This window comes from Pagrus pagrus (assembly GCF_965226575.1).
Source record: "Pagrus pagrus genome assembly, chromosome: 13".
NCBI lineage: Eukaryota > Metazoa > Chordata > Actinopteri > Spariformes > Sparidae > Pagrus > Pagrus pagrus.
In genome coordinates, this window is record NC_140197.1 from 19,281,361 (window position 1) to 19,296,100 (window position 14,740).

A 14,740-nucleotide genomic window follows, 5' to 3' on the forward strand; every position below is an offset into this window, starting at 1 on the left:
CTAATGACTTGGGAAGCGTGTCCAAACAATGCAGCGTGCTCATTTTGGTGCGTAAAACTGCCTTAATCCTGAGGAACCTCACCGATGGTGGGATGAGGCGGAGAGGCATGATGATTTATTTATGAAAAAAAACTTGTGCTTTTGATGAGCTTTTGTAAATTCTAGTCAACATGAATTCTTTGTTAATTGTGGATGACAAGCGCTGGCATTAGTTGCTGTCTTTTTCCAAGTGTGCCTTTAAAATGTTGGCTGCAGCTTTGATGTTGCTATCACTGGCAGTGGAAAATAACAGCATATACATGACTGTAAGTAAAGGAGAATGGCTGATACAGTAGTTTGTAAAGCCTCAGACCAGTAAATTCAGACATCCAGACTGTAGTCACGCTCTGGCCTGGAAGTTTCTGCATCTGAGAAAGGAATTATGGAGGCATTTTTTTAATGAATTCAACCAATGTACATGTTATTATTTAGACAGAAACTACAAATGCTGACTTTAACCCCTAACCCTTATAATTTAGGCATTAATGTACAGCCACTTTTGCACCCAGTGGTATTTATTTAGATGATTCATATTTATTTATTCAGTTGCCTGTTTAATTATACAGTATTTTCACAACTTCTGTTTTAATACATTCACAGTAATTACATAGAACCTGGACCTGCTATATAATTGAAAGAGTCATGAAAATCTCACTTTCTATAGTATGGGACCTTTAAGACTTCTGGAAAACCAGCTTGACAGTAAAAATGTATGTATGACTCATAAAGCATCCACAAAATCTGAGTGGGAATAAACGGTCATAACTGCTTAGACTGACACATCTCTTGTTTAGTGTTGTTTTTTTGACAAAATACAAAAGTTAAATAACCTTATACATGTTTTATAATACACTAAGTCAGTTGCACATAACATACAGCTTAACTTTTTCAATGGTTAGCAACTTCCATTATAAACCTCCATGTCCAGGACTCGTAATTAATGTAATGTCATTGTATTATTAAGATATATTAAAAATCATGAATGATCGACCCTCTGTTGGGACGTGTGATGGTGTGAACAAGAGGCTTGGAATTGATTATATGTGTCGGGGGATGATGGCAGGAGATGCCACCTACTGTCCCCAGTGTACATTTTAACTGTCGCAGGGACGGTGGTCAGTCTTAATTTAGCAATGAGCTGTGGGGAGGGGTGGGCGTTAAAATCCTGGCAGCCACCAATCAGGAATAGACACTTGTGCATCAACTGTACTGTTTGAGTGACAGCCAACCAGAGCCGGAGAGGAGGCAAATTCAGCTGGTTATGTTATTAATATCCAATACTAACTGTTAACACTGCAGAGAGAATCAGTATTAAAGGTGCACTTTCTATGCCTCAACAAACTAAATAAACAAACTTTGTTTTCATGACTGAATAGGCTGAATAAACAAACTGACCTTAAAGGACAACAAACTTTTATAATGTTTTACTTTGTTTATATTTGGCAGACCCTGCCACCATTGTAGTGTTCTGGGGACCTTATTTTCCTCTGAGAAGATATATTTATTCAGTTATGGAAGAAATAAACATTTCTGAGTTTGTATTATTACCTCATTAATGTAAAATTCTGAGTTTGAATGTCTTCATGTCCCTTTCAGAGTGAAATGCTTATTTTGAAGAAACAAACACAGCAAGAAAGACACACACACAGAGGGCCCAATGCGTAAAAAACAAAGTACAAACTTTATTATTCTGTCTTTACAAAGGCACAAGCCTCTTTATCCCCAAAACATTTCTCTTAAAAAAAAAAATAACAACAAAAAACAAAACATAATAGCTTCTTGATGACCATATACACAGACAGGTCTAACAAAAATGTACAGAGAACAGACAAAAGGAGGAGGAGAAGAGGGAGCTGCGAGATGTGAAGGGAGACGAGAGATATAGACGACAGCTCAACAAAGACGGCATGAAAAAGAAAAAAAAAACAAAGATGATGTGAGGGGCAAACAGGACAAGATGTAGGATGGACATGGAGGGAAAGGGGGGATACACAGCTGTGCGGTTTCTACTCATAACCTCAAGAGCTTCAGCTGAGGAGATGCCCCTTTATACAAAAGAAAGAGGCAGACTCCAGTATAGTACAGTAAGTGCTTTGTAATCTTGACCCCATTAAACGATCCCCAGGCCCACCCCTACTCATCTGACAATCTGATATGTCCACGTTAATGTTTCCTAACACATAGAACAGAGTGTAAAACACCGTTGGAAATAAAACAGTTCAGGGAAAAAGCAAAGGCTCTACACAAAGCAGAGCTTGCAAACCATGTTTTCGATATCCAGGAATCCCCTTTTCTATAGTGATAAGTACTGGGAATACATCCCATGATTTAGTTTGCGTCACTCATTTCAGTGCAGCTGACATCAATATTTTTTTAAAGGGCAGTTCCATGACGTGAATTATGATAGATGAGGTGTGCTCGATTGAACACATAATCTGTCCAGCAGTTCAAAGCTCCATCTATACATCAATGCTGGTGGCTCTGCGTCAAAAGCTGTAAATGCAACGGTCATCTCTAAATATACCAGGCATAACTTTTGAAAAGCTGCCTGGTATTTAAAAAAGCGTAATATTTTATGGAATGTAAACATTTCATTTTAACATCTGGCTTTCATAGTGCACACTAAGGGGCCAAAACGGTTGCAAATCTACACGGGGAAACATCAGGAGTGCTTGACTGTAATTAGTATACCAGCAACCTGTTCGTGTTCATTTCTGAAGCACACATAACAAAACAAACATAAGTGAAACAGACAAAATAACTGGGAATATATATTCTAACACACCCCGGGTGTTTACAAGCCTGTTTGGAAAGGATTCCAGGGGCCCAGATCAAGTGTTCAGGTACACCTCTCAGACCCCAGGGCTGTGTTAAGGCTGGCTTCACAGTGCCTCCCTGCACCCGCGGACTATTAGTAAGGCAAGCTGCTGCCTCTCTCAGCTACATGTCTTAAAGTGTGTCTGTCAACCAACAGTTCCAGGCTAAAAAAAGCACAATTAAAGTATGATCAGAGCAGAAACATGTAAAGAGCGTGGAGACGAGGACAAATGATGCATGTAAAGAAATGCATAGAGCATGTGTGGTTAACCCAGTCACCTCCATGGCACATTCAAACAGTTTCACTGGGCGTTTTCCTTGTATCTGATGTCTGCTTGGATAGATGTCCTAACATGTTGGACAAGAAACTACACTGTTAAGGGCTGAAATAGAAGCAGCCCTGAAGATTGAGCGAACAAATGATTGTATGTCAGTTGTGTTTTTATGTGCGAGTACTGTGCGCACACACACACGTGCCTCGAGTTCAAGGCGAGGGTGGTGCTGCTGCAGACTGCCAGAGTCTGGGACACCGCTGCTGATTCAAAACGCTAAAAAGGGACGCACACACAGGCACACACACCAGTGGAAGTCACTCGAGAGCGCCCACAGATTGGCTTATTTAACAAGCCAGGTGCTTTTATATTCAAGAGGGGAGGGTGTCAAGAAATGCCAAAGCACTGATTTTTCTTTTTTTTTTTTTGTCAGGCCATGAGTAAAACGAAAAGAACACGCCTAATACATATGTGGGATTACTGGGAACCCAGCCCAGTAAAAATGGCAACAAACAAACAAACAAACAAAAAACAGAGCTGTGAACCAGTAAGCGCACTCTTTCTCTTCCCGAGCTTCGCTTCAGTTCCTGTGAGCGTCAGTCAGCCATGAAAACTGCTTCTTTTTTTTTTTCTTCCAGTACAATCACTTTAACTTGCTGGCTGAGGGAGCCTCAGAGAAAACATGAAAAAGTAGACATCACAAGAGTAAAATAACATATTCTTTCAAACTAGATGTCTAAAAGGTGGAACTTTTGAGAGAAGTCTTGTTGGCTCACAGTGTCTCTCCCTCAGCTCAGAGAAGGAGGTTTAAAGGATGTTCATCTTTAAAAAAAAAAAAAAAAATGCTATGGTGTTGGGTGGTGATGACGCCGCGCTGCTGGGCCCTTCATCGACTTTGTCTCCTGTTTCGTGGCTCAGTCACATGGCTTCAGGGACCAAATGAAGAGAACAGTCCCGGTGATCGATGGCGGCGTTAAGCAGACATTCGAAATTCTAGTATCGAGTATGACCGAACATTTATACATCAGTTAGTGAAGTGGTCGCTCTAATAACCTTTTCTATAGTTTAATGAACAGACATGAGTTTGAGCGTGTGAGTGAGAGCAGGGGGCTGGAGATAAGCAGAGAAAGGATGCAGAAGAGACTGCATGAGTGTCTAAGTGTAAACCTATTCGGGCTGCCTACGGTACAACATGTAAGAGTTTGCACTGAAAAGGAAAAAAACAAAAAGAAAACGAGTGCTTTAATCTGCCTACCAGCCCTGTTAATGTCCACTGAACAAGAGCGCTGTCACCTCCTGTAGCCCTGGTCTGCTTGGGCCCTGTTAAGTGTGTGTAAGTGTGTGCGTGTATGTAACTGTGAGGCGTGCGAGGCGTCACGGGGGGGGGAACTCAGGGCAGTGAACAGTCGTCAGGCCCGTCGCTGTTTGAAGCTGTGTCTGAGCCCGCCGCGTCGGAGAGGACGCGCCCCGAGGTGACGATGACCGCCCTCCGCTGCTCTTCCTCGCCAGCGCACCCTTTCCCCTGGGTGCCCTCGATGTGCTGGATTGCCTGGAGAGAGAGGAAGGGAGACAAGTGATGTCAGGGACAACAGCACCCTCTAGTGTTTCGAATCTGAAACCCTTCCCAACCAGGCACGGTTCAAAAGTTTCCTGTTTATTGATTCTTACTTGAACGATGGTGTCCAGGTTCTGTCGAGATGTGGACACTGTATTGATAACTGATGTCTGGCCCATGGTTACCACGGTGACGTGATGGGGAGGCTGGGCAGGTGCAGGGACGATGACCGTGGCATGGTGTGTAGGTGCAGGGGGGGTCGCCGGGGCCAAAACCTAGAAGAATGGAGCAATTATGATGTTATTGTCATGATACCACTGGACTATGATAAGAGATTGTAACGTGAAGTAGTGAAATAAAAGTTAAAATCACACTCTGATATCATGATAAATATTTTAAAAAATCATGTGCATATAAACATAATTGGGAACACAGCTGAGCAGCGTATTGAATATTAACCAGGCCAGATGTTAGGAATATCTCATCAACCTACATTTTCTCATGTCCGTATGTTTGGGGAACTTGTGTGTGTTTTGAGCTTCCTCTAAAAAAACATAAATGTGGCACATAAGCGATTCTCAGATTTCTCAGGAGAGCGCTCCTTAAAAGTGTTGCTTTAGATTAATATGAACTTGACCATAAGGTGGCACACAAACCCACAGTGGCACTAATTTGCTGCCATCTAATTTACAATTTCAGTGTTTATTACAGGCTGCTTTTGTTTCCACAAAAAGAAAGTTAAATCTTGATCTTGGAAACAAAAACTCCTCACTCAAGAACCCTTTTTTCAAGACGTCAGTCACAAAAACTAAGAGTTTGTTTATTTAGTTTGCTTAGGCATAAAACAGAACTACATAATGCACCTTCAGAATGTCAAATGTGATACGATGTCATGATATATTCGAGTAAGAGTTGATTTAATTTCCAGTTATTTATTGTTCTTGAGTTAATTTCATCAATTCATGCTGATATTGATTTAAGGTCGTATCGCTCAGCTCTGCTTGGGGAGTCACAAAGTGTCACATGACAGACCCGGACTCTATCAGTCATTTTTAACGACGAGCGCCCAGCTGCCACGAGTAGTGGATGAGCAGACAGCACACGCCGATTGATTTGGCATCATGTTCGGTGAGGGTTGGTCTGTAGAAACAGGATCCTGTGGCTGTCAGGACAGCAGAGGGATCTCTGAGCCGCTCGTTTAACACACTGTAAATGTGTCTTAGCTGTTGACAGCTCTAACTCCGGACGTGGAAGAGACTGTCAGCGTGATATCTAAAGTGCACCGTGAGATTAGTTCAGGTGTGTGCTTCAAAATGATTGACTCAGAATCTGCAGCTTAACGCAGGAGGGAGGGTTGGTGTCTGTCCAGCTGTCTGATGAATTTAGGCTAATGAGCTCAAAATAAACACTGGTTTTCCAAACATACTGACGTGAAAATGTTTCTTTAAAAACTTCTTTAAACGTTAGAAGGTAGATCTGCAGAGTATCACCAGGACAGACTGTCTTTAAAATGTTAAGCCACGTTCACAAATGAAGTCTACCCTCAAAATAATGCGTTGGGTCATGTTTGAATGTGATGGGGTCGGGGGAAGTTTGCCATGAATCACACATATGATGTTTGTCAATTTAAAAGATCATTTTGCGAGTCGAGAAAGTCGCAGTTTGGCATAAAGATGACAAACTGCAACTTTCACCGGTTACAAGTATCTTTTATATTCACAGACATCCTATGTGTATTTTCTGTCCCTCGCCTTCACAACCATACACATTTTTTTTTAAACAAGGTCCCATGATGGTCCGCCAGAAGGGGTGTGACTTCACCTCTCTTTGGCGTGTGTGAAAAGGCGTAAAGTGGAAATGTTTTTGGAGATAGCTACGTGTATGAATAGTGAAAATCACTAGTGTTGCCTGAAAGGTTATCCTAGTAACTGTCAGAGAAATATGTGTGAAAGAGGCTTAAATGATAAAATAGACCAAAGAAAATCCTAAATTTGATCAGATAGACAAAAGGAAATTGTTTGGTTTTGATAAAAAACTACTTCATTGTCATCAATTGAGCCATGATCCACAGACAGATCCACATCTATGTCAGTTTTATGACTAAAGCACATATTCATTATGAAAAGGTCTATTTAGGCATTAATATCCTTGTGTTTAAGTGTAAATCTCTAAACTGGATTTTGCACATCAGACTAACAAGAGTTAACCTGTAACAAAAAAGGTGAAATTTATCAGCACATGAGCATAATCCTCAAAGGATCCCACTGTTTGTGTGTGTGAGTCAGACTCATGTTTCGAACCTGTGGGCTGTGGGCCGGAGTGAGGTCCCTCTCCAGCTGCTTGTGCTGCTGCAGATGAACGAGGCTCTGTGTTTGGGCCTGCTGCTCCTGGACCTGCTGGGCGATCGCCTTCAGTTTCTCTGGGTACAACTGATCATCCAGCGAACGCATCTGCCACACAGGGCAGGGGAGAATAGTATGAGTTAGCCTCTCAAGGACTATGCTAGCCACTGCTTTTGCTTCAGATTTGTGAAATTGTGTCCTGACCTGATCTTCCAGCATCATCCTGACCGAGCGCTCTTTCTCCAGCTGCTGCCTTAACTCGATCATCTCCCTCCTCAAGTCCTCGGTCTTTTCCTCCTCCAGGATGTCTGGTGACCCAATCCCCTCATCTTTCTCCTCCGCACGCCTCCTCTTAGGGGAGGAACCGCTTAACTCCTATGGAGAGCGAAGAGAAATTGATTTAATCTGTGTTAAATGAACACTAAAAAGAAACAGCTTTATCGTGGTTTCAGGTGTGGTGATGGCCTACTTGTATGATTCGTTTGAGCTGATTGTTCTGCTGCAATAGCCGCGTCTTCTCCTGCTCCAAAGTAAAAATGTACTCTGCTGTCTGTTGCAGGATGGCAGCCTGCGGGAAGAGAGAAGAAACAACAGTGTCACAGGTTTGTTTTGAAGGTGAGTTCAGACCTGCTCAGCTACATCTAACTCATCACCTAATTCAGCTCTCTCTTTGTGACCCACCTTACTGAGCTTCTCTCCATCGCTGTGTGGGATGAGTGTTTTAAGTGACTGGAATCCAGCATTGATGCTCTGCATACGCCGACGCTCGTTGCTGTTGGCAATCTCTCTGCGAATTCGCCTCTCCTGGTCCCGGGCTGTTTCTGGGGTCAGAGGAATGTTGGCCAGACTACAGGGGGAGACACAAGGGGGAGACTAGCCGTCAGTGTTGGACAAAGGAGGAAAATAAAACACATGTTTTGGGCATCATCTTTAGAACCACAGAAAATGTTAATCATGAAGCACAATTATTTTGGCCAGGATAATCTTGTCATGAAATGTTCATATCGTCCCATGCCTAATGCCTAAAGGTTGATACAATACTAGTCTAAAGCTTCATAAGTGTTGCTATCCAGGGTTAAATGTAATGCGCTCGTTATAACCTTGTCTTACTTCCTAACAGGTGTTAGGCATCACATTAATGCGCATGTTGTGATTGAGGAAGTACCGACATTTCACCGCGTGCTTTGTAAGCACCAAACATGGTAAGAGCCAGGATATCTTTTCTGTGGTCCCACTGCTGGTAACTCCAGTTGTCTGCTTCTCTGAGATGTAATTAGGAGCAGCACTGACTTTGTTAATATTCCAGAAGAGACACAGTTTGCCATACGCTGTAATTCGGTTGAGGGGAAATTCTAAGCGAACTTCCTCTAACATCCTCTGTCTGTATCAAGCTCAGTATCTGTGGGACCCTCTCTAGCCAAGCTCTTATCTGTACTGACTCAGCTGCCTCAGTGCAAACACTGTGAACAATTGTGCAGACACAGATGAGAAAAGGAGCGTGTGTGCAGACACACACACACACACACACACACACACACATACACGTACCAACACTGCAGCAGCACATCCAACAAACACATCCACTGCCAAAACATGACCAACTGGGCCTGGACTTCACCGTATCACACAAACCAGTACAGAGGAACAGACTGGTTCCCAGTTAGAGTGGATTAAAGCTTCAAACAGGAGTTTGAAGTAGTACCAGCTGAGCCAACTGGTCAATTAATCAATCAATCGCTAAAATCTGAATATTATTCTGCAAGTTTATTAATGCTCAATAAATTTAAAGTCTTTAAAATCTTTGTTTTGGACTGTTGGTCAATCTCCAGACACTTGAAGGCATCACCATGGGCACTTGAAGGCATCACCATGGGTATTTTCCAACTATTTTCCACTCTTGTTGCAGTGAGCCAGACTAACTTTTTACACTGGTTGCACTGGTGCACCTAACTTTGTCATTTAGGAGGACCAGGTAACACGTTTTAATTGAATTTCTTAGAAGTTATGTAAATGATTGTTAACAGGAATAACGGTGCATTTAAATCACAGCACACAGGCGCGCCGGTGTAACTGATGAAAATGTTTTTTGGAGCATGTCCGATCTAGTCATACCATTTCCAAGGTACTACTTGATCACACTGTGTACATTTGCTTTTATAGGATGTTGAATATGAATTATATTATTGTTATTAAAAGTTTTATGCCTGTCAGAACACAATATTCAATGAAATCAGGGTTAAGCGTTTGTTCAACTAAGAAACCATCTGTTTTCATTCAATTAAAAGGTGCTATTTGCATGAAAAGTTGATTTTTGAGTCTTATTTCCACCTTCTCAGCACAAACTGACACTTTGGGGTTGTAGGACGGCCCGCCATCCCAAAGTGACCACGACAAGCTGGGGGTCACCAGACACCTTTTGTCGAGACTCAAAAATCAGCTCGTCTTACAAATAGCACCTTTAAGGGTCAGCTAACTGATTTTAATAATTGTGTAATACCCTGAAAATCATGATATTTTCTGAGACGGTTATCGTACTGTGAAAATCTCAAAGCTATTTTCCACCACTTCCACACTTTCAGATATGTTACAGATAAAATGATAAAGCGGCTCATTAACGTATAAAGAAAATAATCATTGTGATCAATTATCCTGATAAGAACAACTGAAAATACATTTATTTGTGTTTTTAAATTGTAAGACACCTACTTATAGAGATACATAATGGAGTTGTAAAGGCTTAACAGCATCATTTAAAGTAGATTTTGTCCTTTCCCCCTCTTTTTAAAGAATATTAAGCATTTAAAGTCAGTCTGTGTCACATCTGGGTAAATTTTTCCATGTTGTGTAGCTTTTCTGTGACTCACGATGAGGCGTTTAAAGAAAATAACACAAGGACTACATTTCCCAGACTGCCCGCGTCACTACCAGCAGGCAGCAGCAACAGCAGCGGATCCCTCCGCCTCCCTCTTCAAACAGGGCTGCGGACGTATCGAAGGGCCTTCCGCGACATACACACCCCCTTATTAATAACACCACTTTTAATTTCCCTGCCTCCCCGCGAACACCAAACGTCCCCTCGGCGGACACACTGGAGGAAATGTGTCCTCAGCCGGCCAAATAAACGCCCTTCTCCAACACAGTGCCCCGACACCACCTCCGTGCTCCTAGCAGACTTTCCGTGTCCTCCGCCATTATAACAATGCGGCAGGCAGCATGGCAGAGGTGCGGGATGAAAAGACGCAGTGGAGGCGACTCCGTAGCGCGAACGAGACGCACGGAAACACCTTGAAAACAGTCGCCACGTCGAGTGGGGGCCGATTTTGACAACACTCGCACATTTTCACGGCGCAAGTGTAGGAAAACAGTGCGCCATAAACAGGAAACACACGCCAGACCCCCTCATCACTTTAAGCTGAAGCCACAAGCATGGCCGCACTACCCACAATAACTTCAGATGGCTCTGAGCGAAATCGGCAACCCGCTCGGCTGTGCGCGACAAAAATAGACCCCTTCGCACTGAATGACACCCGCTCGTATCACCTTTCCCTTCTTTACGCAATCCCCAGCACCTATAGGTAAAACAAGGGGGGTAATTTGAGGGTAAATAGAGCAGGGATGCGCTCTGGAGCGGGGTAGCAGCGTGGTGTGCACGGAACCACGTGGTTTATGTTTGTTAGCCACAAAATACATCGATTTCGCCTTCAAATGTGCGAAATAACATCACGATGAGGATGCTGAGATCCGAGTCGGACCCCCCGCTTGCCCGGACGCAATTGAACCCCAGTGTTTGGTGACAATTAAAGCCCGCAGCTGCCCCTGAGTGGGTCGTGTACACAATAACAGATCAGATCAAGCATGTTTGCCTCAGCGCCGTCGCCAAGTGCGTGTACTCCAAACACACGTCTTATAATAATAACCATCACAATATTTATAAACACACGCGGCGTGCTGCGTGAAGTGGCTCGTTAACACGTACCTACAAAGACCTCCGATCACTTCTTTCTCCGTTTTTCTGAAATGTTGCAAGGAGGGCACCTTCTGAGCTGGTACCATGAAATACTCCATGCTCGCCTCTCGCCAGTTTTGCCCCCCCTGAAAAAAAAAAAAAAAAAGAAAAAAGAAAAAACCCCAAAAAACAGCAAACAGTCTCCGTAGGATGAAAGCAAAAATTGATGACGTTAGAGAGCAAAAATCCCGTGATCCGACGCGGGTTAAATCCTCAAGGCAGATATGAATCCCTCGCCTGTGTAATGTAGTAGTTTGAGGCTGCTGAGAGTTGTAATGTTACTCGACTTCCAGCTGATGGGGTTCCCTCGTTGTGTGTGGCGCTCTACCTCTCTCTCCCCCCTCTCTCTCTCTCTCTCTCTCTCTCTCTCTCTCTCTCTCTCCCTCTCCCTCCCCTTTGCTTTCTCTCTGCATGACCGTGTGTGTGTGTGTGTGTGTGCGTGCGTGTGTGTGTGTGTATGCAGCTGATCGGATGGCTTTCAAGGCGGGAAACAGCTGGTAGGAGTCACACTGCACTAGCAAAAAAAAAAAAAGCCTCCTTCCGCAGAGACGGAGGACTGCATGTAAACAAAGGACTATTTAGCGCAGACATGAAAACGCACATGTGGAGGGTAAAAAGGGGGATTATGTGGTTTTAATAGGAATTTAGTATAAAAAGAAAAAAAAATTGTTAAGCGTCAGTTAATCATCCAGGTGGCGATTATCAGAATAAATCAATCTAATCTTGCGTATGCTTTTAAGAAGAATGCGCTTTTTATACTTGTAAATGCGCCTTTGATTTTTTTTCTTGTTTCATAAACATTGAAAGCGTTCCCAAAATGAAGGCGATCAGGTGATCACTGGGTGTAATCACAGCGCCTGGAGTCATGAAAACGCACACGCGGAGGTGAAAACGGGGATTATTTGAGTTTTAATAGGAATATCATAAAAAAAAGGGACTGCTAATTAAAGATTACATGTAAAATGCAACGTGTTAATGTATCATCCAGGTGGCGATTATCATAATAAACAATGACTTGCTTTGAAGAAAAATGCGCCTTTGATTTTTTTTCTTACTTCATAAACATTGAAAGCATTCACAAAATGAAGGCGATCAGGTGATTATAGCGTATAATCACAACGCCTGGAGTCACCTGAAACTATCTTTTACAGCAGATTGCACCTTGATGTTAGTAAAAAAAAAAGAAAAAGAAAAGAACAACACTACTACAGGGGCGGATACTCTCAACAGCTGCGATAAGAGAACAAGAGGGATCAGCTGACGAGTTGGCAGAGCTGCACAGCAACAGCGCACCGGGGAGGGCTTTTAGGGACAGACTGCTGTCTGACACACAGCACGAGCACGGCTGGATGTGCGTGTGTGTGTGTGTGTGTGTGTGTGTGTGTGTGTGTGTGTGTGTGTGTGTGTGGCTTCACCATTTTGGGTGTAGCAGTGGTTGAACAGGAAGGCGCATCATAGTAATTTAGGAGGTTTAACAGAGGCTGCGACGCGCAAGGAGCGAAACCAGACACAAAATGGGAGCAGTGACTTTGTTTTTGCACCCGGAAATGTGAGAAAGCTGCTGCAGCGGCAGGCTGTCTGTGTGGAGGGAGAGAGGGAGAGAGGGAGGGGAGGAGGGGGGCGCACATGCTCAGATTTGATTCATTAGTCTCACCTCGCTGGTGCAGCTGTCAACTGTTGAGCATTTTCACAGTAACATCTTCAGCGCTGATTTAAAACACAGATGTTAAAAGGAGTGACCTTCATGTGCAAGACAGTGATTTATTTAGAGACACGGGAGAACACGTGAAACATTTTAATTTAAAGGTGCACTGTGTAGTTTTTGGGAAGAAAGCGAAATATGGATTTTTATGCCTTAACAAACTCAACAAACAAACTCTCTTGAGTTGTCATGACTGAATAAACTGAATAAACAAACTGACCTTAAAGGACAACACAGCTTCATGCTGTTGTTTATATGTGGCGGACCCTGCCACCTTTCTAGCTTCAAACAGGGTTCTGGGGACCTTATTTTCCTCTGAGAGCAGCTTGTTTATTCAGTTATGGAAAAAATACATATATTTCTGAGTTTGTATTATTACATATTAATATTGTAAATATTAGAATCCTAAGTTTGAATTTCTTCTCCAAAACCACACAGTGCCCTTTTAAAGGCTGTTATTTAACTTAATAATAAAATAAAAATGATAAGATTGAACCAGTGATGGAATGTAACTAAGTGCATTTACTTAAATACTGTGCTGAAGTACAATATTGAGGTAGGCTACTTCTATCCACTTGGTATTTCCATTTTCTGCTACTTTATACTTCGACTACACTACATTTAGAGGCAAATATTCTACTTTTCACACCACAAAATGTATTTGACAACTTCAGTTAAGCAGACATGTGACTGCAATCAATTAGTCCAAGTCAAATCAAGTCACAAGAAGCTTCAGTCTTACCTGCAGTATTTGGTTTTCACAAAGAGAAAAGACAAGGTATGAGCCGTGTTTGTTTTTTTCGTGAGACTATGGTGGGTGGATCTCTGAACCTCTAAGCCAGTACGAGGGCATGCTCCCCCAGAAGGAAATCTTGCGCATTTTAAAGTTAAATACATCAATCTGGTGCACTTTGAGGGCAAAATTAAGAAGCTATATCATAACTTACATTAACAAAAACAAGAATTTGTAGAAAATATAAAATTTAAAAATATGGAAATATAGCAGTGAGCTTTGGCCCTTCTGCCTCGTAGTAAGTTCAGTCCTCACAATGTTATACAGCTTTGGCTGTACAACGGGGAGACAGGTGGGAGTGAAAGATGCTTTCCTGACGCAAAGGCACAAAACAAAGCTAGAGATATTTAATGGTATTGAAATAAGTGAAAAATATCTTTGGTTCATTTTGAAGCTTTGGCAGCACAAATGAGATTGTGGTGTGTCGCCACAGTCGAGGTAATTAATGGGAAACAGTGCATGTCAAATAATGGTACTATTAACCAATTTAATTAACTTGTTCAAAAAGTATGGTGAATTAATTTTTGTTTAATGAGAATCAGCCAGATTATAAGAACTAAACCGAAAACATAAAATAAACCCAGACAAGTCATCGGATTTATCATCTCTCATGACTCGAGAGATGTTGCATCAGAGTCAAAGTAGTTTATATTATGTTACATTGGCTATCAGATTAAAAACAACTTGTACATTTAAGTACATTTTTACTCAAGTGCTATGTGAATTTGTTACTTTCACTTTTTTTTCCACAACTGGTTGGATCCAAATACCTTTTAGGCTACAGTTCACATGATGTTGGAATATATATTTTAACCAATAACCAATAAAAACTAAGGATTGAAGGCTAGGCTATTAAATTTCATGAACATGATTGTAAAGCCCACTTCTTACTTGTTATTTAGCCTATTACAAGTTGTCATATGTCTTATAGCCAAAAACAAAGTTGTTTGCTCCATGCAATAACTGCTGAATGTATTACTAGTAAACTTAAACATTTAAACCCTTTATTTAAAGAACATAAAACTTAAAAGGTGCAGTATGTAGTTTTAGAGAAGACATTTTAATCAGAAGAGAAATATTTTAATTTACTGTTTTTTTTATGCCTAAGCAAACTAAATAAACAACTGTCTTTGTTTTCATGGCTGAATAAACAAAAAACAATTTAACTGACAACAGGACAACACAATTCATTCTGTTTTTCTTTGTTTATATTT

General features: G+C 41.9%; 1 protein-coding gene across 3 annotated transcripts; it reads right to left on the minus strand.

The window, feature by feature from the left end:
- Positions 1 to 1,693: 1,693 nt before the first annotated feature.
- On the minus strand, positions 1,694 to 11,369 carry tfap4 (transcription factor AP-4 (activating enhancer binding protein 4)). Of its 3 annotated transcripts, none has more exons than XM_084371159.1 (7): positions 11,002 to 11,369; positions 7,707 to 7,872; positions 7,495 to 7,593; positions 7,230 to 7,400; positions 6,984 to 7,112; positions 4,797 to 4,958; positions 1,694 to 4,677 (listed from the first exon to the last, which is right to left on the minus strand). In XM_084371159.1, the coding sequence occupies exons 1-7, from the start codon at positions 11,088 to 11,090 to the stop codon at positions 4,519 to 4,521; spliced, it is 975 nt and encodes a 324-aa protein (XP_084227285.1). In that variant the 5' UTR covers positions 11,091 to 11,369; the 3' UTR covers positions 1,694 to 4,518. The 3 variants fall into 3 exon arrangements, with proteins under 3 accessions (XP_084227285.1, XP_084227284.1, XP_084227283.1); XM_084371158.1 differs by having other exon boundaries at positions 6,984 to 7,133; XM_084371157.1 differs by having other exon boundaries at positions 6,984 to 7,400.
- Positions 11,370 to 14,740: the final 3,371 nt, after the last annotated feature.

Coding starts and splice junctions, on each gene's coding strand:
- tfap4 (XM_084371157.1), bottom strand. CDS start 11,090: ATGGAGTATTTCATGGTACCAGCTCAGAAGGTGCCCTCCTTGCAACAT. Junction 7,401..7,494: donor AGCTCAAACGAATCATACAA/GTAGGCCATCAC, acceptor CGCTCTCCATAG/GAGTTAAGCGGTTCCTCCCC. Junction 4,678..4,796: donor ACCTGGACACCATCGTTCAA/GTAAGAATCAAT, acceptor CTCTCTCTCCAG/GCAATCCAGCACATCGAGGG.